Source organism: Aphelocoma coerulescens, chromosome 4, assembly GCF_041296385.1.
Source record: "Aphelocoma coerulescens isolate FSJ_1873_10779 chromosome 4, UR_Acoe_1.0, whole genome shotgun sequence".
NCBI lineage: Eukaryota > Metazoa > Chordata > Aves > Passeriformes > Corvidae > Aphelocoma > Aphelocoma coerulescens.
In genome coordinates this window covers 36,099,092-36,126,658 of record NC_091017.1, presented here as the reverse complement: position 1 = coordinate 36,126,658, position 27,567 = coordinate 36,099,092, and the positions used below count along the sequence as shown (strand labels likewise).

Sequence of the window (27,567 nt, the reverse complement as noted above, 5' to 3'; positions counted from 1 at the left end):
TACCAGCCACACAGGGGTGTGAAACCTCTGCACCACCTATTCTAACAGTCAGTGTCTTCATTTTCCACTATTTTTGCCCATATTTTTCACACTGTAAGAGCTCCTGTTTACATGTAAGTGGGGTAAAGCTTCCAAAGATGACAGTAGTGTTCAACCAGGTTCCAAATTTTGTGCAGCATTCCTGTTAGACACTTCTTATAACAGTTATTCACTTTGCTAATGGGTTATCTAATAGTCCATGCACTGTTAGACCTCGGCTACAGCAAGAACAGCTATTTCAGAAGCTTTAAGAAGGAAGATACCAAATACCACTTCCGTTGATTTCAGAAAGTTTATTGCACCAAATGCCGCAAAGAAATTGACCAAAATGATAGCGCACATAAACAACTATAAGAAAAAAACCATGTAGTTTGACATTGGTATTCAGTCATTCCTAAAAAAGCCTATGTTCTCCAAACATGCAATAGCAACACACATTTTTCTACTATGGAAAACTTGCCATGTATGTCAAATTACCTCATTTGACCTCAAACCCCACCCCCCGCCCCCCCAAAAACCACCCACAAAAAAAAAATTTAAAAAAGGAAATAAAAGGAAAATGTCTACACTATATTCAGTAGTTCAGACTTAATTTTTATTTGGGTCCTTTTAATTGAAGTAGAAGCTATACTTGAAGGGTAAGTGATCATTTTGCATAAACCTTATATACAAGAGTTTGATGCATCTGAAAAAAGTTTTTGACTTTAAGAGTAAAGATGCTTACAATAGGGAGTGGGGAAAATCAATCTGTAATTCTGGAGGATGCCATCAGAAATGTGAATTACAGGATCAGTGTCTATTAGTTTTTTGGGGACAAAAGTTGTATAGATTAGTTCAGAGAGTACCTACTTAAATTAAAATGTCTAAATCTTGATATTTTTTGAGGTTAAAGAATTAATTTTGATTGAATTCTACAATTTAGCAGTTCATTCCTCCCCTAGGTTTAGTCTTGCCTGAAAACAGCATACATTCTTTAAATTTCAGTGTGTAAACTGCATTTATGTGGGATTTTGGAAAGACTGTGCATTCCCACCTAACCAAGAAAGTATGTCTAAGTTTACAAAAAACCTACATAATACTGATAAAAATAACTTTGGAATATTTGAAAATTAAGCTACATTATCAATTTTCAACACAGCTGTACATTCATATCACTTTTCATCCTATTAAAATAAAACAGAAACATGCCCTAAAGATGTCTAAAAAACACATCTGTAAATGCTTACTGCCCTGTCATGCCACACCAATTTACATAAACATCAAGATGCTACCGAAAACAAGTTAAAGACTTCGAGTCAAAAGAAAGCCCTAGAAAGTGGAATCCTGTCAACTGAGGTAGTACATTTGGTGGAGGGGGAAATATGTAACTAGCTTTCATTAGTCTAAAGCCTTCTAAAGGTAATAAAGAGCTTTCATTTTGAATTTTCTTTCCCCCAAAACTAAAACTGTGAGATTAAAATAGTTCAATGTGTAATTTCCAAAGAGCAGCAAAATGTTAGAGAAAGCAGCAAGAACTATAAAGTTTTAGCCTGGGCTGAAGAAAATACAGGTACTTTTGACCATCGGCTCCCATGCCACCACAAAATTAACTGATGTCTTGCCCAAAGGCAGGTTGTTTTTTTTTTTAAACAGTTGATGTGGTAAAATTGGGTATTATTATTGATTATGGTATTAATCTTGAAATTACTGAATGTTTGCTGACCTCTGTCCTCTTTAGTAAACTCTGTGATAACAAAAGCATCTTTATGTTACCATATATTTCTTTGAAGAACTGTCAAGAGTCTGTTCAGATAAAAACCCCACTTATACTTTAAAAGAACTGGACTGACTTTTAATGATCTCAGCTACTATTTAAGAGTGACATGAAATAGAGAAAGTACATGAGGATTTCTATATACACTCAGAGAAGCAGTTTCATAGTCTTACACATGCACACACATTCTCCATCAAGAGGGTACTTTAGGAATACGTGACTTGCTCTAAGGTTCTTTGTCTTAACCTTGTGAAATAGAAAGTAGTATCTGCTAAAAGCCATATGCAGAGATAAATTTACTTTCCAGCAGATAGGATTCACAAACCAAAGGTATGAAAAGTTTGCTTAACTATAAAGCAGGAGGAGAAAACCTGAACCATAGAAAGATTTTAGCCTTTTTAGGCAGAATACTAGGGAGAAGTATGAAAATGCAATAAAAGAAACATTTGGAATGTCAGGTCAGAAAACCAACATAGAAGGAACAGCTTTAGAAGTGTTGTATCAGAGTATCAAGTATCCCTCCACGTGGAAACAACCTCTTTTCACAGTAGGCCAGTCTAACTATTTCCCTCAAAAAGCAACACAAGGTTAATCAAGACCCCCATCACATTTAAACAATTCACAACAAGCACATTTCATTATTTCAAATCATTGGAAGTTTACTGTAGAAAAGTCCAAACATCAAGGTAGTAGGAAATAAAAACACTTTTAATAAAAGTGTGTCCCTTCAGTGTTAAAAATCTGTAACTACCAACAAGGAGAACTCACAACTGGTGACCAGGAGCTTCTTATTAGAATTCACTATTTTCAAGCAATTGTGTTGCCAGAAATTTGCTTGCAAGATGACAATTTCAGACACCGCATCCACAGCGGCTCACAACAGAACGGTCCAACACTGAGTTTTCCATTTAAGAATGTTTTGATCCTTTGTTCTCTCCTCAGTCTGGTCCATAGTTTCATCTCCAGCTTAACAGTGCTTTATGCAAAATAAGTATTTTTTACATTCATTTTAATCAACCACGTGAAAACAGTGAAGTACAAAATTTTATTTTGCTTTCTAGAAACACCAAAGGCCAATATCAACTAGTGGAGAAGTAGTTTCTGGTGTCAGAATAGTTAACCTAGTAAGGAAAGGCACCTGGATGATAGTTCAAGACTTCTGTAGAATCAAAAAGGGTAATTGCAAACATTCAGAGTAATATCAAACATTGGGGGTTTTGGCCCCTACATTTCATTTTACTTCAAACAATGTTCCTCTTTTATTCCTACTCAGAGCAACAACTTGTAGCTGGAAAAAACTAATACTTTTGACTAAAGGTTTGGTGTGGGTTGTTTGTTGTCTTGTATTTCCCCAATACGATTGTCTTCAGTTTGTGCCAATTGTTTGGTGTATGTGCACACAGACACGTGCTCACAGCACTGCCATCGTTCAGAAGTTTTTCAAATTCATACTCCTTGGAGATAGCAATATTTGATGACACCAAGACAAGTTTAGTTCCCAGGACCACAGTCATACAGCAAATCAACAGTTACTGAAGTTGCATCAGCAACAAATGTAAACTTGTAGCAGAAGTTCTGTAAGGCTTTCCCACAAAATCCCTCTCTTGGAAGTCCATTCCATTCCACTTGCAGCCATGGGCCCACTTGAATGCCTCCACATTAAAACAGAAGCAGCCACAGCTCTCAACCTCTTGTCCTTAAAGGGAAGTCACATTACCCTCACGCACACATCCATTCCCACATGGCATTTGGCTGCTGAATCCAGGTTCCTTGTTCTGAGCCCATCACTTCTACTATACAAAATCACGCGTATGCTCTGCAAGAAAATCATGTCCCACCTAATACACTTGTGTATAGGAATGCTATATACAGAGTTTACAGCTCCTCCTCTTCCTCGCCAGCAAAGAAACATACACCACACCACACTCACAAGCATAGTATTACGAAATCCATTCTAACCCACTTGTTCTTTTAACTGGTTCTTCATGGTTTTGAGCAGCGTTTTGGACGGCAGCACCTGGTCTGCCACATAGTGTTAACTTTTGTCCTTTGAATAAAAATAAAATGCAAGGATGCAGTCTCTTGCTTTAAGTCAGAAGTGAGATTGTAAGAAAAACCTGAATGCCTTTTGTGTTATGTAAACTGAAGTCCTCCGATAAAACATCCGGTTGAAATCAGAATCGGAAGGTGGTAGAGTACAGTCATCACCTGCTTTCATCAGTGCTCCCCTTTACCAGTGTTTGGCACCTCTGTTCTTCATTCAACATTCCCATTTTCATAATTGTACTTTAAGGGAATGACTATCCTGAGAATTTAATTTATAAGAGTATTTGAGCAACATATGGGGAATGAGTACTTGCTATAGCAGCCAACAAAGGCAAGTCATTGGATTCAATCCTAGAAATTAAAAAAAAGAGACAGACTTTAAAATAATATACAGTCACTTTTGCAAGAGAAACACAAGATAATACTTTTCATCCACTTTAAAGAAACTGAAAGTGTCTTGCTATTACTAAGTTCATTGTTTAATTATTATTTATTGTCAATACTCATATAATACCAGTAAAGGTAGGTAAATAATGCTTAAAACCAAGAAGTATGCTAGCACTTAAGTCAAAAGAGAGCAGTATCACATTCTGTGCTTTTTAATCTTTTGTGGTTTAAAGAAAAGACCTTTTACTTATTTGCTAAAACACAAGTCTTAGCATGTTATGTAGTCTTACCAGTGAGCAGGCACCAATAAGCCCAGTTTAACAAAGTACTAGATATCAGCTTATGGAACGTTATGCCTTGCAGGTTTTGACTATAACTCAGTTCACTACATAGTAGCACTTTCTTACCAAAAATGACAAAAAGATAGCATTATTAATTATCATGCAATAACAGTTCAAGGAACATCTCTCAAGTGCAGTGATCAATTTCCAACCATTTCCGAATGTGAAGCTGCTCAGAGGCCAGAACGTATGTACATGTTTTATATATATTTAACACATACACACATGGAGAAAAGTGCTTATTTCAGGGTTTCACTATTTACAGCTACATTTCTGAGTATGAAATCTTTAACAGCCTGGAAAAAGATAAATTAGATTTAATCTATAGTGCTAAAAAACATCTTGAGAAAATGTATTTACTTCTTCCCCCTTTTCTGCTGTCAGTAGGCAGATCCCTAAAGGCTGTATGCCAATCAAGTACTATTATTAGAAGACAGCTGCTGATCAGGACACCTGTTTATTTTTCTACACCTGTTTTTTGAGACCCTCTATTCCCTTAAGATACAAATGCACCACCTGACCTTCCAAAAATTTGGAATTATTTGTTGGGATGAAGTTTTCATTAAGGAGATCACAACAGAAGAGAGTGTGTATGAATGCATGAATAACTTCCTAATGCCCAAAACCCAAACTCTCTTAATTCTGAAGACTTAAGAATGATAAGTATTTTGTTGTTGCAGTATAAATGTCTCCTCCTGATTTCCACGTAGCTCTGTAGAACCCATTTTTGCACTAATAAGGCACATGAAAGAGGAGTGTTAAATATGAAGCAAATCCTTGTGAGAACAAGCTGTCAACCCTCTGATGAAAAGGAAAAATAAGTGCCCCAGCTTTTGCCATTGCTTTAGACTGATACCTGCAATACTCACCCCAATACAATTCCTAGTTCTTTTACATGCACTCTTGTATGTCCTCGCAGATATTCTGAAAGCATTTTGCTTTTGAGATACATCTCTTGCAGTCTATCCTCAAGATGCATTATGCACTGTAAACACAGACCAAAAACCTCAGAACAGCTTTTGCAATCGCATGCAAATATTACACAAATGTAAGCTTATCGCTTTACCTTGGATCTTAGAAGATAAACTAAACCTCCACTCCAAAATCTAGAAGAGGCAATTGGATTTATTACAGTTGTACCATAAACATTAAAAACTTATACTACACCACAAACAGGAAACCCCTCATAGAACTGGGGCATTCCAGCTCTCTCGGGCAGCAAGTTTGTAGCACAAACTGCACCCCTATTTCCACTCAAGTAAGTCACTGTGTTTCTGCCAACTTAAACAGTTTTAATGAGGTTCAAAATTACTCAAGACTTCTTACTAAGAATCAAGCCAGAATTCTTGGATCAAGATGTCCTTGTTACAAAGTCAGTACTATTTTTCTGAAAGACTCGGTTTAGACAATAGTTTCTAAAATTACCATTCTAGCTCTAAGGCTCTAGTGCCATTCAAGAAACTAAGACTCAAGACGTGGAAGACACCAGTACCTTCTTCATCACAAAATTATAACTCTTTTGCTGACTGCTTTTCTGTAGCAACTAAGCTACAAATCCATTTTAGGCATTTGTTTACATGATTCCTAGGTACTTCTAGTTTAAAATTGCTTAAACATTTGATGCTGGCTGCCAAAAGGTAATAGTTCAAGTTGAAACATCAATTTAATCATTCCACTTTTCTTCCAGCAGTGGAATGCTAGAAATGCATATTATTTTTAAATACAGTCATGTGATTCATGGCAATTTCTCATATACCAACTACCAAAGAGCAGAGGAACCTTGGCTTCAAGGAGAGAGAAGGGTTATTCTGGCAAGACAAGGTCAGCAGGCAGCATGTCTTTGCAAGCTGGGTAGGTGGGAAGCCTTATCAGGTATTTTGTTCTAGGACAAAGGTACATTCAATTTGATATATTCCTTCTTTTCACAGGGATGACCACTTCAAAAAAGCTAAATTAGTTCAGCTCTCTGAAATCAGGAGATGAAAGCAGGAAGCACATGCAGAACCTCACATTATCAAACATATAATCATCCAGCAGGCACAGACAGCAATTGGAAAGAGCAGCAGCAAATAGCTTCAGGCCATCATCCCATGTACCGCGAGCTGAATGAAAACCCTAAGTATTAGAAGTGAGACCTGGTGAAACCAGTTTTGTTAATTAAAAAACTAATGAGCAAAAAAAAATAGACTCAGGCTTGTAGGTAGCCTAATATGTATTTTTCTGATCATCTGGAGCAAGATGAAGATGTTTAATTATTCTTTCAATGAGCTAATATCAAGTCTTAATCACGGAAAATGAAGAGGTATTTTAAAAAATGTGCTACATGGTAGTAAAATCACTGCCACCAATGGAGGAAAGGCAGAAGCTTTTTGACAATTGTTTGATCAATTTGCTTCAAGCAAATTTTCACTCAAGTCATTATAATCATAACACTTCTGATTCCGGTCAAAAGGGAAGCAAGTGCTCTTATCTTTTCCATTACAGGTAACCCTCATGCAACAAGCCTATGAGCACTTTCTCAGTTGTTCAGGGGGGCATGCAGATGAGTCTCAAAGTAGCAGTTCAATGTGTTTCAAGTCCATTATTTGTGTTATGGTTTTGTTTTTTTTTAAAGTTATGAGGGAGCAAGTAAGGAAGAATCACACATTTTTTTAAAAGAGGGGTTGTTTACATCATACGACCTATTCCTTCTGAATACCATCAAAAGACATTTCTCCCCACAAGCTTGGTACATGAATCCATTTTGTCCAGTGTCCACAAGTCTTTTCTTTTTTTTTTTTATATTAGCTTCCTCTGCAGTTTTTCTCACTGACCAAATGGAAAAAAAGTCAAGTAACTTCTAAAAATAGAAGAGTAGCTTAAACTGAGCTTAAAGGTGCAGGTAAAACTTTTGACATATTGCTGAAATGCAGCAGTTGCAATCAGCACTTTCCTCTCACCAGGGCACACTGCAAAGCTCTCTGCAGCACAATTATCAGTCTGAAGCAGCACAAGATATCACCACTTGCCTTGCATCTGGTCTCAAGTTGGGTTGTTTTTTGTAGGTACCACTAAACCCCAAAAATACTTATTCATCTGAATAGTAACTACATGTAAACAGATATGCACTCCTAAAGGAAACTTGGAACATACTGCATTGTGGTCATCTCTGATTGATATTAGTACATCAGTACATATGTTTACATACATAAATACAAATTTAAAGCAATAGAAATACTACTAAAAGTCACATGTCTCCTAGAGTTTAGGAACACTTAGCTTCCAGGCACTGACATTTTAGCAGAGTTGCAAAATCCACTGACAGAAGGACCAAAGTGTCTCTAACACGGATTATGAAAAATTTACAAACTACTAGCACTGTCACTTCACAGTTCCTTCTTGAAGGAAAGAGGAAATAAAAAGCCCTGAAAATCACTCTGCCTCCAGACCCCTCCCAAACCACACAAATCATATAGAAACTGCATACACAAATCCTAAGGTAACACTGGACAGAACATTCAGTTGCAAAACCAACTACTGAGTTTAAAAATGCCAGAATTTAAGGTGTGACTGTGCTAGTGTTAGGATACAATTTCAACCAGTTGCATACTTTTTGACACTCAGAAGAATCCAGAGAAAACACTCAAAAATGTACCGACATATTTTGCCTAGCACTTGACTTGAAGACTTAGTGTAATCAATACCACCAGTTTAACCCAAAACAGTGCCAACCAATACTATTTACAGCTGTTAGAGTTTAGCTCGATCTTCCTCTTCCATCTGCTGGCACAGTCATTACAAAGGATTCCTACAAAGTTCCTCAAGGCTATCGCTGAAGGACAAATCAATTCTGTTAATTAGAAAAGGGGTGACTACTGAAAAAAACACTCCATCTCCCCTCACCTACAATCACATGATAAAAGCTGTATTACAGTTCTGCAGTGAGACTTGTGGGCAATTTTTTTATAATCAGCAAAACCAGCAGTACTGATTTGCTCTGATGAACTCCACTACAAATGAGGACAGGAAAGGATGCTGTGGGATAGGGAGTGTGCGACATGACAAAGTAACGTTCCCTGCTGCAACCCAGCCACTCCCAGGTGTCTCATCCCATCAATCCTATGGAGCCATCGGCAAAGCTACCCAAGACAGCACTTGCTAAAATAGGTACAAAACAGAAAGGTCAAATAAACAAACAGAGGCACAGTTAGTTGGAGGGGAGACAGAAGAGGCATCCATTGCATGGGGTTGAACAGAGACTCCAAGAATAGAAAGCTGTATGCCAGAACCAGGATTTGGTAGATAGACACTTCAACAACTTACAGAGTAGAGAAGAGTGGAACTTGCACAAAAAATATAAAAAACAAATATAAGACTCCTAGACATAAACACATGAGGGCATACTAAAATTGCCTAAACAACTTAGGTTTTGCCACATGTATTTTGGAGTTGTTAACTTTAATCTGACCTATTTAATGTAAATTACAGCCAAACCAGTATCCATTACTGGACTGCAGCATGGATTCTTTTCAATATGTTGTAACAGCTATGCATTATTTCAGGCATTAGTTCATTGATATTGCAACACAGTGTACAGGACTCTGTGTTTGCTATCTGAGCTGAACAATTTTCATTAGCTTCAGCCTTCAATAAAGAAATACTTACGAAGTCAGCTGGGACGTTGAGTTTGTAAAGCTGTAAAATAGACTGCAACAGACTGGATACTTGACTCGAAACCAGAACATCCTTGCCTAACTTCATACTGTCCATCATCTTTCTCTGGCTTGTAGCTACTTGTACGTTCCACTTATCTGTGTCTGCAATAATGCAGACAGCTTCTGCTATGGGCTCATCTAGCACTGGATGCTGCAACAGAAACAAAATACAATTATGTGATACTTTCACATACATTTCCACAGCTCAGTTTGAGGTTCTACTTTTATAAACACTGAGGTAGCAAATAAGAAAGTGATTCAATGAATATTTTTGTCCAATAGGGAACCAAAGACATCTCGAAAAATGACAAGGAATACCAACTTCAGTGACAAGATTTACATTCAGCAACACTGGATCAGGTAAGTCTTAACTGCCAATTTGGTCGAGACATTTAATTTTAATTAGTGCCTCAAAATCACTACTCCATTTTATTTTTCTTAATGTATTCAACCTACCCTGAAGAGATTAGTTACTTTCAAAATGAAGAGCATAATAATTACACTGATCCAGTGACGGTGGAAGTACATTAAATGTTTCAGAGATATGTGAGGGACTTTACTATGCACAATCAAGCAGGATGTAACAGAACAGCAAGGGTTGGAAGGGACCTCTGGAGATCCCCTAATTCAACCCCTTGCCAAGGCAGGGTCTCCTAGAGTAGGTGACACAGGAACAAGTCCAGGCAGGTTTTGAATGTCTCTAGAGAGGGAGACTCCATGGCCTCCCTGGGCAGCCTGTTCCAGTGCTCTGCCACCCTCAACATGAAGAAGTTCTTCCTCAGCAGCTGAGGTAGAATTTCTTGTATTTTAGTTTATGGCCATTGCTCCTTGTCCTGTTGCTGAGCACCACTCCCCTTGACACCTGCCTTTAGGATATTTATATGCATTAATGAGATCCCCTCTCAGTCTAGTCTCCTCTGAGAAATGTTCCAGTTCCCTAATTATCTTTGGGCCTCTCCACTGGACTGTCTCCAGTAGCTCCTCATCCTTCTTGGCCTGTGGAGCCCAGGACTGGACACAGCACTCCAGATGTGGCCTCACTAGAGCTGAGTAGAGGGACAGGTTCACCTCCCTTGAGCTGCTGGAATGCTCTCCCTAATGCACCCCAGGATAGCATTGGCTATCCTGGCAGCAAGAGCTCTGTGGGCCCATGGTCCACTTGTCCTCCACCAAAGAAGAGACAGCATCATACTAGACCAATCTGATGTTGCCAAAAGAAGTTACATACACACACATCACTGCTCTGGATAGTACATGCAGTCATGCCAGCAGGATGATTCTTAACTGCTATAGAGAGAAGCTGCTGACAATTACTAGATAAGTATTTTAAATTGCATACTGAGGTCACACAGTTATTCCAGTGAAAGGTTAGTTATAAATTTTATAGTTTAGGAGTACTTACAGTAGAGAAACAACACAATAAAGTTCTTATCTCTAGACAATTACCTTCTGTAGTCAGTCATTTCTGCTACAGACTAGTATCACACAGCGCTCAACAAGACTTTACCTCCCTTGCAACACATGCCACTAAGTGGCAAAACAAGATGTTTCAACTTGCATATAATTTTTCTGAAATACAGGTAATTTTGTCTGCTATTGTGATGGAAATGAGAAGCAGCTCAAGGGTTTTCTTCCTTGTTTGTAACTTGAAGTTGCAATCAATCTTCCTTGTGTCTATCTTTGAAGAGAAGCCTTAAATGTAATAAAGGAAAGCAGATGATTCTTGCATGAACAGGCTTTGCATATAATGAATTAAGGGCTTACATCTTCCAAGAAGGAAGACATGGCAGGTGTGGCTGTTCAGAACAGGTAAGTAAAAAAAGTAACCTACTGAAATAACCTGCTTCTGTAGATTTCAGCAATATCACAACTCCTACTCTGACTCAGTACTTTAACTCACATGCATTGCATGAAGTAGATCTGCTAGTAGACACTGCTTGAGTTTTTCATCATTATTTATTCCATGCAGCACTAGATCAGGTATATATGTATGACAGTAACCACCCAGAAGTGATCTTCCAAAGTTTTTCACGCATTGACTGCTGATGGTATTTGACCTGAAATACAGAAATACAAACCAGATAAGATTCTTGCTTCACAAACTGCATTCAGATTTTACATGAATGCAAAGTCACGCCTGCTTCTACTGCAAATATTAATCACCAGTTGTACCCCAAGATTAGATAAATATTCACACCAGTAAACATCTACTGGTGGTCTCTGAAAAAAAAATTAAAAGCTGAAATGAACAATGCATTGATTTCTTCAAATTTGTAAATAAGCAAACTTTTATGCACTAGAGTTCGTGGGATGTATAAGCTCCCTGTTCTGCAGCTTACAATTTTGCTAAATTTGAGTTCTCTTCAATCCTCATGCTTAAGGTGAGTCTAGAAACTGACCTTAAGTATCAAACTCCATGTGCACCTGTAATGCTTAAAAATTTTCAAACAGCATGCCCATGTTTATTCCAAATCTGTATTTGACTTAATTATGTCAAATCTGAACAGTTATCTTTTTAATCAAAGTTTTGCTTGTCCTCAGCTGTTCTATCTACATGTCTACATTAAATGTTTCAGTCAGTTTACATAAAAAGTTTGATCCCCTTTTGTTAGGCATTTGAAATATACCTTTGTCATAAAACTTCACTACCCTGACCCTGCTCTGTTTTATTTTTGCCAAATCTGTTTACAGGAATTCTAACCACATCACTGTCTGTTACTGATTTGTTTTGCAAGGAACTTAGTCAAGATCCCCGAAGATTTCAGACTTGAAACTCTAAACAACTCCAAAGTAGCTACAGCTTTTAACTCCATTTAGTTCAGACTACTTTACCTTGGCAAAGGAAGTTCCACTTCTGCAAATTCTTCAAGTCGTTTGCTGATGTTATCATGATGAACTTCATCAGGGATACAACAATCACCTTCTTCATCACTAGCTCCAAGAGCACTGTCTGAACTCTCATTCCTTGGAATGTCCCCTTCAACTCTGAAGGAGGTTTTCCTTCCAGAATCCCCATAGGGGACATCTTTAGCACCTACTTTAGAGGAATCCTGTTTGACAGCAGAATCTGCTTCTACGCAGTCAGAAGAATAGTTCTCCAGATTGCCAGAGCACAAAGTTCTATTTTCTTTCATGTTTGGCAATTTTACAGTTTCTATGTTATCCATGGGCAAAAGCAGTTCATTAGATACTGAGTCCATTAAATTCACTTCAGTTCCTTTACTTTCCATATGTTGGTTAAGTATACTTTCCTTCTCCTCACATGGTGGGATTTGTGCATAACAAACATCATGTTTACTGATGGATGTAAAGGCAGCTTCACAACTGTCTGCTTGATTCTGAGAAGCATCCACAGTCAGATTTATGGAACTTGAGGCACAATGTATCACCTCTGGATTTTTAATTAATGCCTTCAGATTCTCTTCCATTTCTCTTCTATGAGTTTCTAAGTCTGACTCTGGTGATGCTGAACTTCCAATCTGAAAAGTGACCTTTTCTAAGTGTGAACTCCTGTGGCCAGACCTTTCAGGACAAGGTAGGGCAGACGACCTACTAGAAAACTGCTTTTCCACTTTTCTCTCATTCTGGTTCTTGCTCTTCTTTACATCCATTACATCCTCTAATTTAGATGACTCTTCAGAGTGGTAGGATACAATTCCTGTATCAGTGACAGTTCTTTTCCTACAATCAGCTCCTCCTTTACAGAAACTGCTAGTTAGACAGTCAACAGATGTTTCAGAGCTCTGACTGGCCTTTCCTATTGCTTCCCTCTTTTCTTTTGAAGGGACTGGGACAGCCTGAGTGCTTTCTGGTTCATGCACCCGCTCTGCAGTACTGTTGTTCTTATTTCCATCATTCTTTGGAGGTAGGATTGGAGGCACGAGAGCAGGTTCATTTTTAACAGTGACAACCACATAATCAGACTCCTCTACCTCTCCCTTTTCTAGTGCAGTTGTGATCTTGCTTCCATTTAGCACTTGCTCTCCTTCCCCAGCCTTCTCACTCCACGTCAGCTGATTTTCCTGCAGCTCAGAGCACCGGATGAAGTAAGTGAGAACATAGAGCAAGCGCTGCACCAGCTCCTTGCGTTTCCCAACAATAACAGTTCGAGTCAGTCTAACCGGAGAGCCTATGGCACCGTAGAGATCACCTACACAGGAAAGGAAAAATTACACAGGTTTATGTTGTGCTGTAATATAACTTATACTGCCTAAATTCAACACATTTTGAAACACCGTTTACTATGGACACAAATTAGACAGTTAATTTCTTTCACAGTAAATTCATAAAAGTTTTAAACAAAGAGTAACAAAGGAAGTCCCCTGATGCGTCTTACACCTGGCTTTTGTCCAGAAGTGTTTTGGTGTTCTTGTGAGGAACTAGCTGCTATTACTCATTTTCTTTCTGTTCAGAACCACTAAGTTTTTTATTTACACAATGTTTACAAGATAGTATCATTTGGAAACTGACACAAGAGGAGGCAAAGAAGAATGTGGATCCAGCAAAACTCTGAAGCCAGCTATACTATTTTCTATATTTCTACTAATTTTCTTTCACATCAAAATTATTCTGTTTTAGTGCAGTGACTTTTCTGTTAAACACAGGCATTTTTACCCAGATAAAATCTTAATTACATTTTTCAGGACTAAGATATCAAAAAAGAAAAACAGGAATAAATATTAGCTTAACGTGCTGTGTATGTCAGAGCCAACCTCACTCACATGAGCATTTAACTTTGACAGAGGGCAGTGGAGAAATAGAAAACCAAAACACAACTGCAATATGAAAGGTAGGCACTACTACAACTTCATCTGAGTCCCCCTAAGAACTACTTATTTGCTATTTATCCTGAAGAACTGCTCTTTTAACAGAACTAAGGTCATATGTATCCTACTCTTAACATATTTCTTTGGGAGAGTGGCAATTATTTTCCAGCTGCTTATAATCATCTATCAGCTAAAGGGTTTCCGCTCCAGAGTTCTGGGAGAAGTAAACATAGATAGCTGTAAGGGAATGTTCACATGGCCTATTGGACATAGATCAGCTAACTCAAAAAGTGTCTATTCCTTGGCTGAGTTAACCCAGTTGGGTTCACCTGACACCCATTACAGAACACTCACTAAATTGTCTTTGCTTAACGAAACTATGGCTGATCTCACCAGCACAGGGGAGACAGCCAGCAAAAGCTCAATTTTCTTCAGCCACCTTAAGAATGGAAAGCAGGCTTCTCTGCCTTGAGGCTTGATCAGATAGCTGCTAATCTACCAGACTGCTTTTAGGTGCTAAATCCCTCCTCTGGGCTGCTCAAATTCTCTTCTGGACAGAGTTTGCCATCAGGATTTTTTACTAGACCTCAAGAAGCAACACTACATTAAGAGTTATAAACAGAGCTTCAGAAAGGTTTCTTTTAAGGGCAACGGGGCCCCTGGTTTCAACACTAACACAGCAAAAAAATCCCAAAGAGCACATCTGTGTCCAGCCTCCTCCTCACTAAATAGAACACAAAAGGAATAAGGCTCCCAGCTCCGTTCCTACAAAACAAGGATCAGTGAGACAGTAATTCCATGGCTCTCTTACTGTCTCCCCTGCTAAGATCTGCCATTTTCCATAACGCCAGTGATGCACTGGAGAGGCTCCTGGGTGGTGGCATCAGTGGCGTCATCTTCCCTCAGTTAGGAACACCCTTCCAACCAACCCCAGAGCCTAACAAGCCAGCAAATTCATTCCTCAAGAACCAAAAGTGGGCTTCAGACTACTCAATTCATCTCAAAGGCTGGTAGGCCACAAGGACAAGCAATTTGGAAATGAAATTGGAATATGCTGTTTTACTTTTGAGTTGAGCACAGTTGCTATGGAAATCAGATTCAGGCTTCAGGTTCATTTGCACAATTGGCTTTTGTATAAATGCTAATAAGACAATACAAAAAGTCAAAATTGTGATCTTCAAAACATACTAATACTTGGTGTTAATACCATTAGGTTGAAGCAGATGTTTAAGAGACAGTACATCCTCCTGACAGAGGGACTTAAAATTGCATCAGTATGTAATTGCAATTGATCTGTAATATTTAATGAAAGCACAGGTCTGAAGATGAAAAGACAGGCACATCAAAATCCTTTGTCATTTCCTTTTTTAAGCACCAAGACTAGATTTTTTGTTTCTCCTCCCTCTGCCTAAAGAATAAGACCAGCAGAGGGCAACCTCTCACTTTCAATGATCAGTTTTTGCAACCACCCAGTAACAGCTTTTCCAGCTTTGTAAGAATGAAACAAAATCAGAGAGCATTTTGAGTTCAGGCACTGAGAACTTGGCAAGACAAAAAGAGGAACAGACTCTTGACTAGTCACCAGTGGTGACTCCTGGGAGCCACCACAAGAGCTACTACCGAGCTTACGCCTCCAGTCCAGCTGGTTTTCATAACTCCAGGCCTGGCTCTGTCCTCAACACCACAAGAACATTTCTAATTTCCCCTTCAGTCTAACCTCTGCACTGCGTTTAAAAGACACCTTAAACCAGGAAACAATTCACTACAACTACACGACCAAAGTAGCAATCCTTACTTTCACAGAGGTTATTGAGAATAACAAGCCTAACTGGGACAATCAGCAAGAAACAGCACCAGCATCACAGAGTAAGTCACATCATTGCCTTAGTGTGCATGTGTGTTATTTTACATGACAATATAGTATATATCAGCTGAAGTGAAGGGCAGTCTGATGTCAGATTTGCATCTGCTGCCAAGAAGAGGAGGAATTGTCAAATACTTACCACTGACAGAATTATTTTCTCAGCTTTCATTCACCTACTCATTTGACATCAGTTATCTAGTTCCTTGTATCAAGATAATTTGCAACTATAAAATATTTGGCAGAGACCAGGCTGAGGCACAGAGCATAGAAAAAACTCTTGGTCCAAGCCCATTCATGTAACAGTAAGTGAATGGAGGTACTGCCAGTTGCCAGATTTCTAATCTATTGCCCTGCTGTCTATCCTAGCTATGTGAGAACTAAACAAAAGGAGGTAGCCAATTTCAACTACAAAGGGCCTCCAAGGCCCAGATAACTCCTTTCAATCCAGTCTACTTCATCTTGCTCTTTCCCAAACTGCTCAGACCATTCACAGCACTTGCACTGTCTTAATACTTCTGTAAGTTAATGAGACAGTGGAACAGAGGATGTCAGCAAGTAACAAGAAGAATAAAAAGCAGGATATGCAAAAAGGCTTCCAAATGCTGATTAACCAGGCAAAAGACACCTATTGGTAGCTGCCAATGTGACCTGGATCACAAGTAGCTCTTATCTAAAAAGGAGTGGACGCACAAAGCTGCTTGTTATAGAAAAATCTGAAGCTTTCCAAATCATACTGACCCAGCTGTGCCCACAGAGGGTTATATGGGTGAGATTTTGCCAGCATGTTCACAGACTGGGATGTGCGCTTCTCAGAGAAGGCCTTGATGGGAGGATGGTCAACTGGCATCACTGTTGGGACCCAAGCCAGGTGATATGTCAGCACTGCAGTCAACAAAGCAGCAAAGAACCTAGGGGAAAAAAAAGTAAAAAAAGTATGTCCGAAGTAACACCAGCAAAAGAACATCCCATTAAATGCTTTAACACATGCACATGCACAGGGAAGCACACAAGCTTTTTCTTAAGAAAAAGGGAGGAGTGGGGGAAGCTTACTGATTTTTGTTGATCTGTTCTATCAGAAATGTAAATTCTTTAAGAAAACGCTGGCATAGTTGATTCTTTTCCAGGGTGCTGGACATCATGTTAAGCCACACAGGCTCTGCAATCCTTGGAACAGAATATAGGTTCCAGATGGTAACTCTGCTCAAAGAAAATTCCCAAAATGTAAGTGTTAACATGCATATTTCAATTCGGCAAATAAATACAAGTAGCCCCTTTCCTCTTCTGTTGTCCACATTTTAATTTGTTTCTCGTAAGATCTAGGAGACTAAACAAACTGAAAGAGTTTTTACTCTTCCATTAATTACTAGTGGCCAGAACACTAGTCTGTTTAATTCATACTATCAGCAACCTAGTGTCTTCATATGAATTACTTATTTGGCTTCCCTTTCTTGCATTCCCATGCAAATTTTATTCAGAGAAATTGTTCATAAATAAATCTGAGGGGAAAAAGAATCCATTCTATTCATCACACAGATTCAATTCCACATTCCAGATATCACAAACTCCATTCCACCAAAGCCTTCTCTCTCTCCTGGGCTGACTTTCTCAGCCTTTGACCATTCCTTCCTTTCTTAAGTATGGAAAAGAGAGCTTTTGACTGCAACTTTCTTGCCAGTTACATTGTTCAGCATCTATGGCTAGGAGATCACTTGATGCCTGAGTGCATCAATCCACCCAACCATACAGGCATCAGCAGGAGCCAGCTCTTGATGAGATGTTTAGACTTTAACTGACAATCCCAGGAACACGTGAGTGCAACAGAACTACTTTCATTCTCATTTGGAAAACGGCTGAGCTGGTTTTGCTAAAGTTTTCTGAAAACATTTACCCAATACCCAATGCAGAAAATTCATACTAACTTCACTAACATACACTAACATACACACACATACACTAACTTCAAGACTGTCTAAAATACAAGACCTTACATTCAGTTGCTTATAACTGAAAGTGACAAATATCTTTCAAGGGGCATGAAAAGTGCTCTCCTTGTAATTCAGAATTCCATCAACTCACCTGAATTCTCCCAGGGCATCCATGACACGGCTGATATAAACCTGCACTCTCTGGCTGGATTCTGCTATTTTTCTACATGAGATCATGGCCTTGATTAAGAGTTAAAGACACAAAACAGCTGCTTAAAGGATTCACATTCTTCACCTTTTTAAGCTTCATTAACATGTCAAAATAGCTAACATTTAGCCCCAATCCTATACAGCCACTCAGGACAGCAATAAATGCCAACCTCCCTCCACCTCATAGGAGGCCAATCCCTAATACTGGACAACAGGGGAGATGAGAACACTTCTGAGAGTAAGAAGACAGAAACAAATATTTTGTCTCTCTCTTTTAGACACTGCATGAAAGGATAGAGTACCGTCATTTCCACAGCCTCTAGGGAAGTCAAGAAAACCTCATAGTGAAATATGGCAAGAAGGAAAGAAAAACCACACATAGCATAAAACTCTCCATTCTAATTCTGTCTAGAAAAGAAACTGCACCTCTTTCAGCAAATGCTGAGTTTCTACACTGGGCTCAAGCTCAAGACTGGATGTGTAAGGAGGGAGGCAAGCTTGAAACCACGCACCTTCTCCCACTCTTCATCTATCAGATTCTAGAATACCTCATTCTGATTGACATTTATTTTTCCACATTATGCCAAATTAGTATTCTGTACCTTTTCTATTGCATATTTCAGCTTGTTCATGTGAGACTCAAAAAGAGGAAAGTGAGAGAAAAAGAAATCCTGGAAGTTTCTCTGGGCTTCTTCTTTTTCAGGCAGAGAAAAGATTATGCTGATTGCAATTTTTTTCCTCCGAACCATTGCAGGATTGGAGCTGCAGCTTTCATCAGCCATACTAAACATTTCTTCAGTGGACCTGTAAGACAGATTTGTTAGGACAGTTACTCATACATTGAGAGATAATTCAGCTTCTGTCCATAGCTCTCTGTACAGTGGAAGGTAATTAATTTGTAGGGCTCCTTTGACAGCCTACATAAGGCTTCGCTGTCACATGTTTCTGAACAGAGGATACCTGACATTTTGATGGAGAAGTCCTATCCTTGTTCAAATAGGAAAAAGACAATCCCCAGACAGGCCTGGTGTGAACACTTTCCTCTGAAACAGAACTATTAGATTCCCTCCTGGATTTATCTTTGAGGGAGATGAAGAAAAGGGAACAGATATACATCACACAACATCATAACCAATGAAGGTTAAAGGTAACTTTGGGGCATCTAGCACTCAAGCTCCTCTCTAGGTGCTCAGCAGCATATCTATGATGCTCTTGAATCTGGACTGTTGCTCATGAGGAAAGTTGGGAAACGTATACTCTATACTACCTATATAGCTCCACCATACAAAATAAACACTTTCTATTTTAACTGAAGACAAAATGTCACCACTTACTAATTCCTGTGAAAACACAAACTTAATGCCTACAAATACATGTTTTCCCAGCTCAAAGTTGTGGAGACTTCCGCTTAGAAAGGTTTATTTTCTGCTTAAAACCATAAAAAAACACCAGAAAGAAAAAACCCACCCACCCAGTGGCTATTTTACAACCATTATTATTTCCCCAAGTTCTGTTTATTTCCTTGATAGCTCTGCCACATTTCCTTCAACTATTATGTTCCTTCTCAATATTACACATGGGTTGCTACTAGGATCAATAATGGATCAATAATGTTTTGATTATCAGCCTGGCCTGTGGATCAAAACACACCTTCACTAAGTTTGCAGATAATGTCAGATGGGGAAAAAAATGGTCAGTCAAGGGGAAGGCACTGTCCAGAGAGGCTGTGGAATCTCCATCCTTGGAGATTTTCAAGGTTTCATCACAGAAGTTCCGTAGACACCTGCTGTAAATTCCAAGCTAGTGCTTTGCACAGGCAACTGATTTGGATGATATCCACAAGTCTCAGCCCAGCATAAGTTTTACTGTGATTATACAAAAAGGTGGCAACTGCCTCACCCTGTTCTTCAATAAATACTAGCCTAGTGGTGCTAGATATTGATACTGCTGGGTTTACAAAATTACTATTTTTTCCCTTGCTTAAAGCATCTTGATCAATTTCATGAAAAAAACATCTTATATATATCATTTATATACATAAGTAAAACAGTATGGACAAAATGTCTGTTGTAAGGAACTTCAACTGAATAATGGGTTTTAATCTACTGAGAAACTTAGGGGAAAAGGGTAAAAAAGACAAGAAAGCCATGGAGACATTCTGAGCAGCAGCTCATCTGGAAATAGCTTGGTTTTGGAGTTTCTTTGTAAGGTAAGACTGCAATACCAGTGAGTGGTAATTAAAAGTTTGAAGTCTTTTCATATCAGAATTATGTTGAAATGGAGTCTGTAGTATTTATAGAACACTATGAAGCAATTAACAAAAGGAAAGACTCAGGGCTAAGCATTCATTCTAAGTCCATTCTAAAAATAAGTGGTTTACAGTTTAATTGGTTTGGCAAAGTTAAATATACAAAAATTTCTCATCACAGAGGTATGAGTCCATGAACACAGGATAAAACATACAATAAAACCAGCTTGTGGGAAAACAGAGTTCAAGACAAAAACATAACCTCATTTGAACTTCAGAAGCTTGCATGCAGAGACAGAAATTCCCAAGGAAATCAGGAAAGGACGGTCAGTCAGCATCTAAGAAACATCACAAGCTTTTGTACTGCTTCCCAGGAACAGAAATTGAAGAATCTAGGTCTGAGAGAGAAGCCTTTTCAACAAAACTGCTAATCTAGCTTGCTTGCCAATCGACTATGTGGAGTTCCAACTAGACATCTTAATTTCTTTGAGCTATTGGCCTTTTAAAACATCAGTCACAGAGACTGTAGAATCTTGGCTGTACAAACTGGGGTGCAAACTCTGTGGCACTGAAGTGTTCAACCAGAAGCCTACTGTTCCTCTAGCAAGTAACCAGAAAACAAGTATCTGAAGAGGCTTTTTGGCTTAGAAAGAATCCCAGCTCAAGAATAGTTCTAGACAGTGAAAATAATGATGTTCTGTTTCCAGTATTTTTCCCCAGCACAGGTTCTCCAGTGTGGAAAAAAAACCAAAACAAACCTACTCCCTACAGTGAATAAGCAGCCCAAAGAGGCTACTTTTCTCTAAACAATTTGTAACTTTCAGAAAACTTCGCAGAAATTTGTATTTAGAAATTTTGGCTACTTCTTAAAGTGGGGTGAAAGGGTCTTATTTACCCTAGGTGTTTTAACCTTTTTTTACAAGGGCTGCTCTCAGCCTTATTTCTTTAGGAAACTAGACTAAAAATTACTTCAGTTTACTCAAAGCAACTAGTTTATTCTCAACTGCAAGTGTGATTTAGAAGGCATGACTGCTACATTAGTACTGTGGCACGATTCTTCATGTTAAAAATTATTCACTAAGAATATCTAGAAAAAAGATGCAAGTGTTGGTTGACACTAGGGAAAGAAATCTTTTCAAAAGAGGCTTAATTTTTATTTTTTACTGAATACATATTTTAACTAGGAGCTTTTATGTTTCTCTTAACTGAAAAAGGAGAGAGGCTAAATAGCACGAATTTCTTTTAGGTCTCCACTAATTCCATGCTGTCTCTAGGTACAGGTGGATGAGTACAGAGAGAGGATAATCAAGAACCATTTGCTATTTTGCAAATGACAAGGGAAGAATTTGCGTATTAGCTATGAAAAGTCCTCTGCATTCCATACTTTGTTATGCCACCGAGCTACAAAAGCTAATAAAATTCCAAAACAGAAGCCAAGCTTTTTGATCACAGCTTTTTTTTCTTCCTGTTTTGGCAGAAGTCACATCAGGAACATCCTGTACCAGCCAAGAGAGTCATCATGGACTATTACTCCAAAATTTCACTAACTGCTCACTAGTCAGACTTCATCGTAGTATAAAGTAATTATGGGAGCAGTGCTGTTACAGTCACTTTCATCTCAACAGGATGCTCTGCTCTTTCAGAAACAGTTTAGTTTGTTTTTCAGGACATAGCTTCATACACAGCCTATACATTCACACCATATTAATATACAGCCTAAGTATTCAATAAAAATAATTATATTTCAAATTGGGCTTTGAAGTTCATGTTCAACCAACACTTAATCTTTATATTGGCAATCTTATGCAACACACACAGAAGATAGACTGAGTCGAGAACATTTAATAACAGGATTTGTACTTTTAAAGAAAAGAGGCTTAAGCTCTGTTTAGCTTAAATGACTGCCAAACAGTGGTTGTAAGAAGAAAGGTGCTGCACTCACCACCTTGGAATAATTCCATTCTCTAAACTGGTTGTCTGACTTCGGAGCCAGCGACGTTGGTAGCTGCTAGAAGATGAGGATGAAGAGCTTGGAGATGGAAAAGGAGTAACCAGAAGACTGCTCAGAGATGCTATGATGAAAGCAAGAAACCCCACATACAATGAATCACAAAGAGTGCTGGTTAAATATTTTTCTTCATATCCTAACAACAATTTCTCACAAATATTGCTCTTGCTTGCTGATATTTTTCCCACTTGCAACAGGAGAGAAAATTATTTTAAATAAATCTTGCTGCTTGAGGACATTCATTTGTTATAAAGTAAGAGATTTTCCCTAACAGAACATACTAAAATTTATCTTATTCTCATTAAAAGTGTTCTCTCCCAAGAGTTGTTGCCCTCCCATTACAATAGACAGGACTACTTCTGGTCCTCTTGACATAATTTTCCTATTCAGTGTAAAAAAAATTTCTCTTCATTTGCTCTAGTAAAGGCTCCAACCAGTTCTTCCTCCAAATTATAAATCGGTTAAGAACCCAGAACATGGTGGCTGTAAACAAAGAATGTAATGACAAATATTCTTGCATTAAGGCTTGGGGCAAATGCAGAGGGCAAACCACCTAGCAGATAAAAATAATTATGGATTTACAGGTCATGAGGTGTCTATATTTCAGGTGAATCACTGCACCAAGGACTTGTAACAATTACAAAAGCAGGCAAACAAGATAGACAGCAGATACCTGACCGAGCAATGCCGCTGTCTCTGTCCTCATTTTGTCCTCTGCTAGGCATATCAACAGGTGTGCTGTGTGCTAAAACAAACAGACCAGATCAACAGAAAATATTACATAATTCATCATACTATTTGTCAGCATTTAAAAAAAATGTTTAAGTTTCAAGGTCGTACACCAAAAAAATTACATCCTGTCCTGTTGCCCAAAATCAGCAGGATGGTGAAGAGAGGTGGCAGCAAACAGTAGCCTGTGCTGAGTATCACGTTACTAGAGGAAGGTTATTCACCCCAATGGCAATGTAAAAACATCTCTAAGGAGCTTAAGAATATGAACACCAGTCTGCATTATCAGAAATCAGATATGCTTTGAAAGTGAGGGCTTCTGGTACCCTCATCTGTCACTCGTGATAAACTTGGAGTGTGCAAGATTGTCACTTAACACAGGTAAAGATCATAATGAAATAGTCAAACACAAGGTCCATTAAAAGCTTCTGTTTCACTTGCCAAGCAGAGATTTACTGTCCCCAAAGCCTCACAGTAAGAAACATTCAGCCTATGTCACATTACATCGAAGTGTTAGTAGTGCAGAGTCACTCAAATTGTAGAGCATGCAAGATTTGCAAAGGTTGTGAAGAAACTGCATTGTATTTCAGTTCATATTTTTGCAATTAACAGAAGTAATCAGGCCTAAGATCTACCCACCTGCATGGATCATCACTCTGCCTGTAAAAGGAGACTTTACGCAGCTTAAAGTTTTGAGAATTAAAGAAATTGACATTGCTAAAGAAAAAAACCCCTTAAAGCCCCACAGGCTTAGATCAAGAATTTTGAATGTCTGCCCTCAAATTAAAATGTAGCAAGAGATAAGAAAAAGCTGTACACCAGCAAGACACCTGCAATGTTAGCAAGAAACCAGCAATAAGCCAGGAAACTTAAGTCCTCTAAGAAACAGAAGGGCTAATTCACCTTTAAAAGCACTGCATAAAAATATCTTTAAAATTAAACACAGTAACTTAGCCATTTGTTCAGAAGACATATTTTTAAGTATATGCCAGATACACCTGTTGTCACTATTTTAGCCGTCTGTTTCTAGAGACTAATTATGCATGTCCTGCAAAGATTCAGAAGGAGCTGGATTTGTGTGTGCATATGGATGGGTCACACTGTGGCTGGCATTCCACACAAACCTGCAAAGAAAGAAGCACTGCGGATGAGCCGGAGGGGACCTCCTTCAGACACACCCTGCAGCAGTTTGCTGCTACACAGCTGTAACACACCTAGGAAACAAAAGCAACGTAGAGAAAATGGAAAAAAATGAAAAAAAATAAAAAGGTAAAAAAAAATATGAAAAAGCAAAAAACCCAAGGAGGTGGTGTACTGGGAAAAAAAGCCAAAACTGAACGAACAGATGGCCTTGTGTTGTCAGAAAGACATAGAACCTGGAAATATTTACCTAAATTACTTCCACTGCGACAGGTTCCCAAACCATTCTGATTCGAGCTCAGCTTTCCCAGGCTGGGATCTTGGTTGATGTATTCAAAGCTATCTTGCAAGCTAAAATAGGAGGAAAAGCCATTGTTCCTTAAGACTGTGATCAATAGGCATTAATATTAGCTTAAGAATTAGGTTCATTTTATAAAAAAAGAAGGCTGAACATTAACTTTACAACCAAATTCAAGAGCAAGTACATTTCTGAAACTGGAAGGAAACAGGCATTTGTTTTTTATATTTGAATTACTGGAATTGAATTATATGTCACATTTGGGATTCAGTTTATTCATATTTGCCCATTTTGTGGAGGAGGTAAAACAGAACAGCATATTTGTTGAAGGAAACAGAAGTGGGATACAGGGACAAAGTATTCTCAACATGTCCCTTCCTCACACCTTTCTGACAGCAGGAAGAGACGGAGGCTTTGATTGTCCAAAGCACCTAACCTCTGAACTTTATTGCTTGTCCTGGACAAATGAAAAAGTAGAAACTTGGATTTTTTTTTCTTTTAATTAAAAACATGGCTGGTCTAACTAGCAACTATTAAGAGAATTCTTCTCCACAGCTGCCTTCCCGATTTTCTACTAGAACTACAAAAGGAGAAAGAAAGACAACTGCACTGGATAGGAAAGGAAAAAAATTATATAGAAAAAAAAGATGTTCTTACTTATTGTTGCTTCCACTGAAGCTTCCTACCCTGGCTGAGAAGACTTTACTTATCATCAGCTGTGGGGGAGAGCTGAAAGGATAAACAGTCATTTCAGTGAGTCATCAATTCCAAGTGCCTGACAAGACAGTGCATCACAGAAAAGGACACTCACCGTATGTAGTGAATTTTCAAGGTGGAGCCTTTGTAACTCATTGCCACTGAGCCAAACATCATTTCTCCCAGCATATTGACATCAGAGGCTGGTCTGGTGTACTACACAGACAAGAACATGGGAACAGCAAAGTCAAAAATAACTTGGCATACTATTTCAACTTAACACAGTGCCACAGTGATGCATTTGGAACAGAGAATACAAAGAAGTTCATCTTTTCCGTGCAGAGTAAGATCAGTGTGCACTCAGTGGGGGTTTAACACTGTGGGTGTAGCAAGTACAGCAGGAAGAAATCCTGCATTTTGCTCACTAGATGAGCAGTGCTACCCTTGTTCCAGGGGGACTTCCAAGGGCAAGAAAGAGAAAAAAGATCTACTGCATTTCCAAAGAAATAGTCATGTCCAGCAACATTTTCATGTAACAGTGTTTGATAAAAGCTGCAAACGTTAACAGGACCTGGATTCTGTGGTCTGGATCCCCAAAAAATAAACTGCCTTCCTTATACAAATACGTAAATTCAACTTTCCTGCTCTTGTAGAAAGCTTCTTGGAAACGGTTTTTTATTGGAAAATAATTTGTGATTATACTTAGAAATACAGTCTTCAGACCAGTTGCTTATTTTGTTTCAAAGACTGAACATCAATAGTAAATACAAAGAGAAGTTTGTTAATTCCGAAGAAAATCACCTTCCAGTTAAATGTAATTATTTTCTTTTTCCACCTTGATCTATCCATGCTCCAAATTTCATTTTTCTAGGTGAAATGCTAACGCTTTTACTGAGATAGAGCCAGAGTACCTAAAAATTTAATGTTATAGTGAGACAGACAGAAGGGACTCTTAATATACCATGTTCAACAGCTTCTTCAGAACTGACCTGAACCATAAGTAGACAAGAACAGATAACAGTATAGTGCTTCTTACAACCCTCTTATGACAAAATGCAATTAGATGTATTTCACAACTCCTTGAAAGATAGGATCAAGATAGACCAAAAGGTTAAGATGCACCCACAAATGTTCTTATTCGATAGCCCCTTAAGGAGAGAGTAGTTATCTCAAGGTTCAGATTAAGCTGCAATGTAACAGAAGCCTAAGTCATTCAATGCGTCTAGGTGAAGGCTTTTATAAACTAACTTCTTCAGTAAAATGGATAAATAAAAGCAACAAAGTAACAAATATTACCTGATACTTCGGTATCTGTTCTTTGATATTTTGCATACAGCTGATGGAGGGACTGTGAGAAGAAACGTTGCTCCCATTGGTTGCTTGGCAGCTCTTGGCAGAAGTCTTTACAGAAGCCTCGTCTGCCATTTTCTATGTCAAAAGAGAACAATGTGATAAAAACTATTAAAGTAAATATAAGAACTCTTATCTCTAAACATACCATGGCAAGAACTTTCTTAAACTACAGGAAAGCGCCAGAAATAAAGAATACTCTTATTTGGTTAAAAAGTATGTATCAGTTTAAAAATATTTTTTTGAATGCCAGCATTAGAGCAGGTAGAAAACTACTCTCATATTTACACTGTCAGATAGGTTTTCATAGTATCACATAGAAACAGAGTAATTAGTCAGTTTCACGGGAAGATCATTCCCAATTATTATGAATTACTCTGTAATATTTGCCAAAATTTATGTAAACAAAATCTCAGGTTATGGGTTTCTTACAAACCAATTCCTGTAATCATTTGCAAAATTAATCACTCAAATTGCATGTAACTCTTGCTCCCCAAATGATTAACAGATTTCTAAAACAGAAGAAGAGCCAGCACAAACAAGGGATGAATAATCCATCATTTGGTATTAACAGGTTAAAGACATACAGTGTATTTCAATATTCAATGTGAATAAGCTTTACTATATTTCAGAGAAATGCACAGTATATACACATGCTTTCTTGACTTTAATTTAAACAGGACTGAGTTTGAAAGTAATTTTGCCCTAATTTAAAATTAATCAAGTTTTAGTTTTGCTGTTTGATAACAACCAAACACGCAAAATCATTTTTAATGATTTATGTGTTTGCATGGCATTCAAAGTACTTTGGCTGTTTTAAAAGGGTACTTAGATTAGTGTCTGGCTAGAAAACAGATTACAGCCTGTATCATGTGTTATGAGGGAGGTTATAATCTGTTTTATGTCAGTATTGCATAAAGAGTTTCTGATAGGACATTTTGTAGCTAACTTTTAGCTAAAGTATTAAAGCAAGTGGAATAATTTGAGTATTTAAATGAAGCCAGAAATGTAGTTTTTGCTAAGATGCCGTTTATTTTAAAACAATTTTAAGATACAAAGTAATGACCCTGATT

General features: G+C 38.2%; 1 protein-coding gene across 2 annotated transcripts in view; it reads right to left on the bottom strand.

Annotated features, from left to right (window-relative positions):
* Positions 1–317: 317 nt before the first annotated feature.
* FNIP2 (folliculin interacting protein 2) overlaps positions 318–27,567 on the bottom strand; it is a 50,829-nt gene continuing 23,579 nt past the window's right edge. The window contains exons 3-18 of one of the 2 annotated variants that reach the window (XM_069013587.1): positions 26,441–26,572; positions 25,260–25,360; positions 25,106–25,177; positions 24,401–24,501; positions 24,135–24,224; positions 22,955–23,026; positions 22,216–22,345; positions 18,628–18,829; positions 17,967–18,055; positions 16,941–17,087; positions 16,629–16,798; positions 12,093–13,410; positions 11,161–11,317; positions 9,211–9,411; positions 5,436–5,551; positions 318–4,189 (exon numbers count right to left, since the gene is read on the bottom strand). In XM_069013587.1, coding sequence (XP_068869688.1) covers positions 4,111–4,189; positions 5,436–5,551; positions 9,211–9,411; positions 11,161–11,317; positions 12,093–13,410; positions 16,629–16,798; positions 16,941–17,087; positions 17,967–18,055; positions 18,628–18,829; positions 22,216–22,345; positions 22,955–23,026; positions 24,135–24,224; positions 24,401–24,501; positions 25,106–25,177; positions 25,260–25,360; positions 26,441–26,572 — 3,177 coding nt within the window. In that variant the 3' untranslated portion in view covers positions 318–4,110. The remainder of the gene's footprint in view (positions 4,190–5,435; positions 5,552–9,210; positions 9,412–11,160; positions 11,318–12,092; positions 13,411–16,628; positions 16,799–16,940; positions 17,088–17,966; positions 18,056–18,627; positions 18,830–22,215; positions 22,346–22,954; positions 23,027–24,134; positions 24,225–24,400; positions 24,502–25,105; positions 25,178–25,259; positions 25,361–26,440; positions 26,573–27,567) is intronic. The other variant, XM_069013588.1, reaches the window with a different exon arrangement.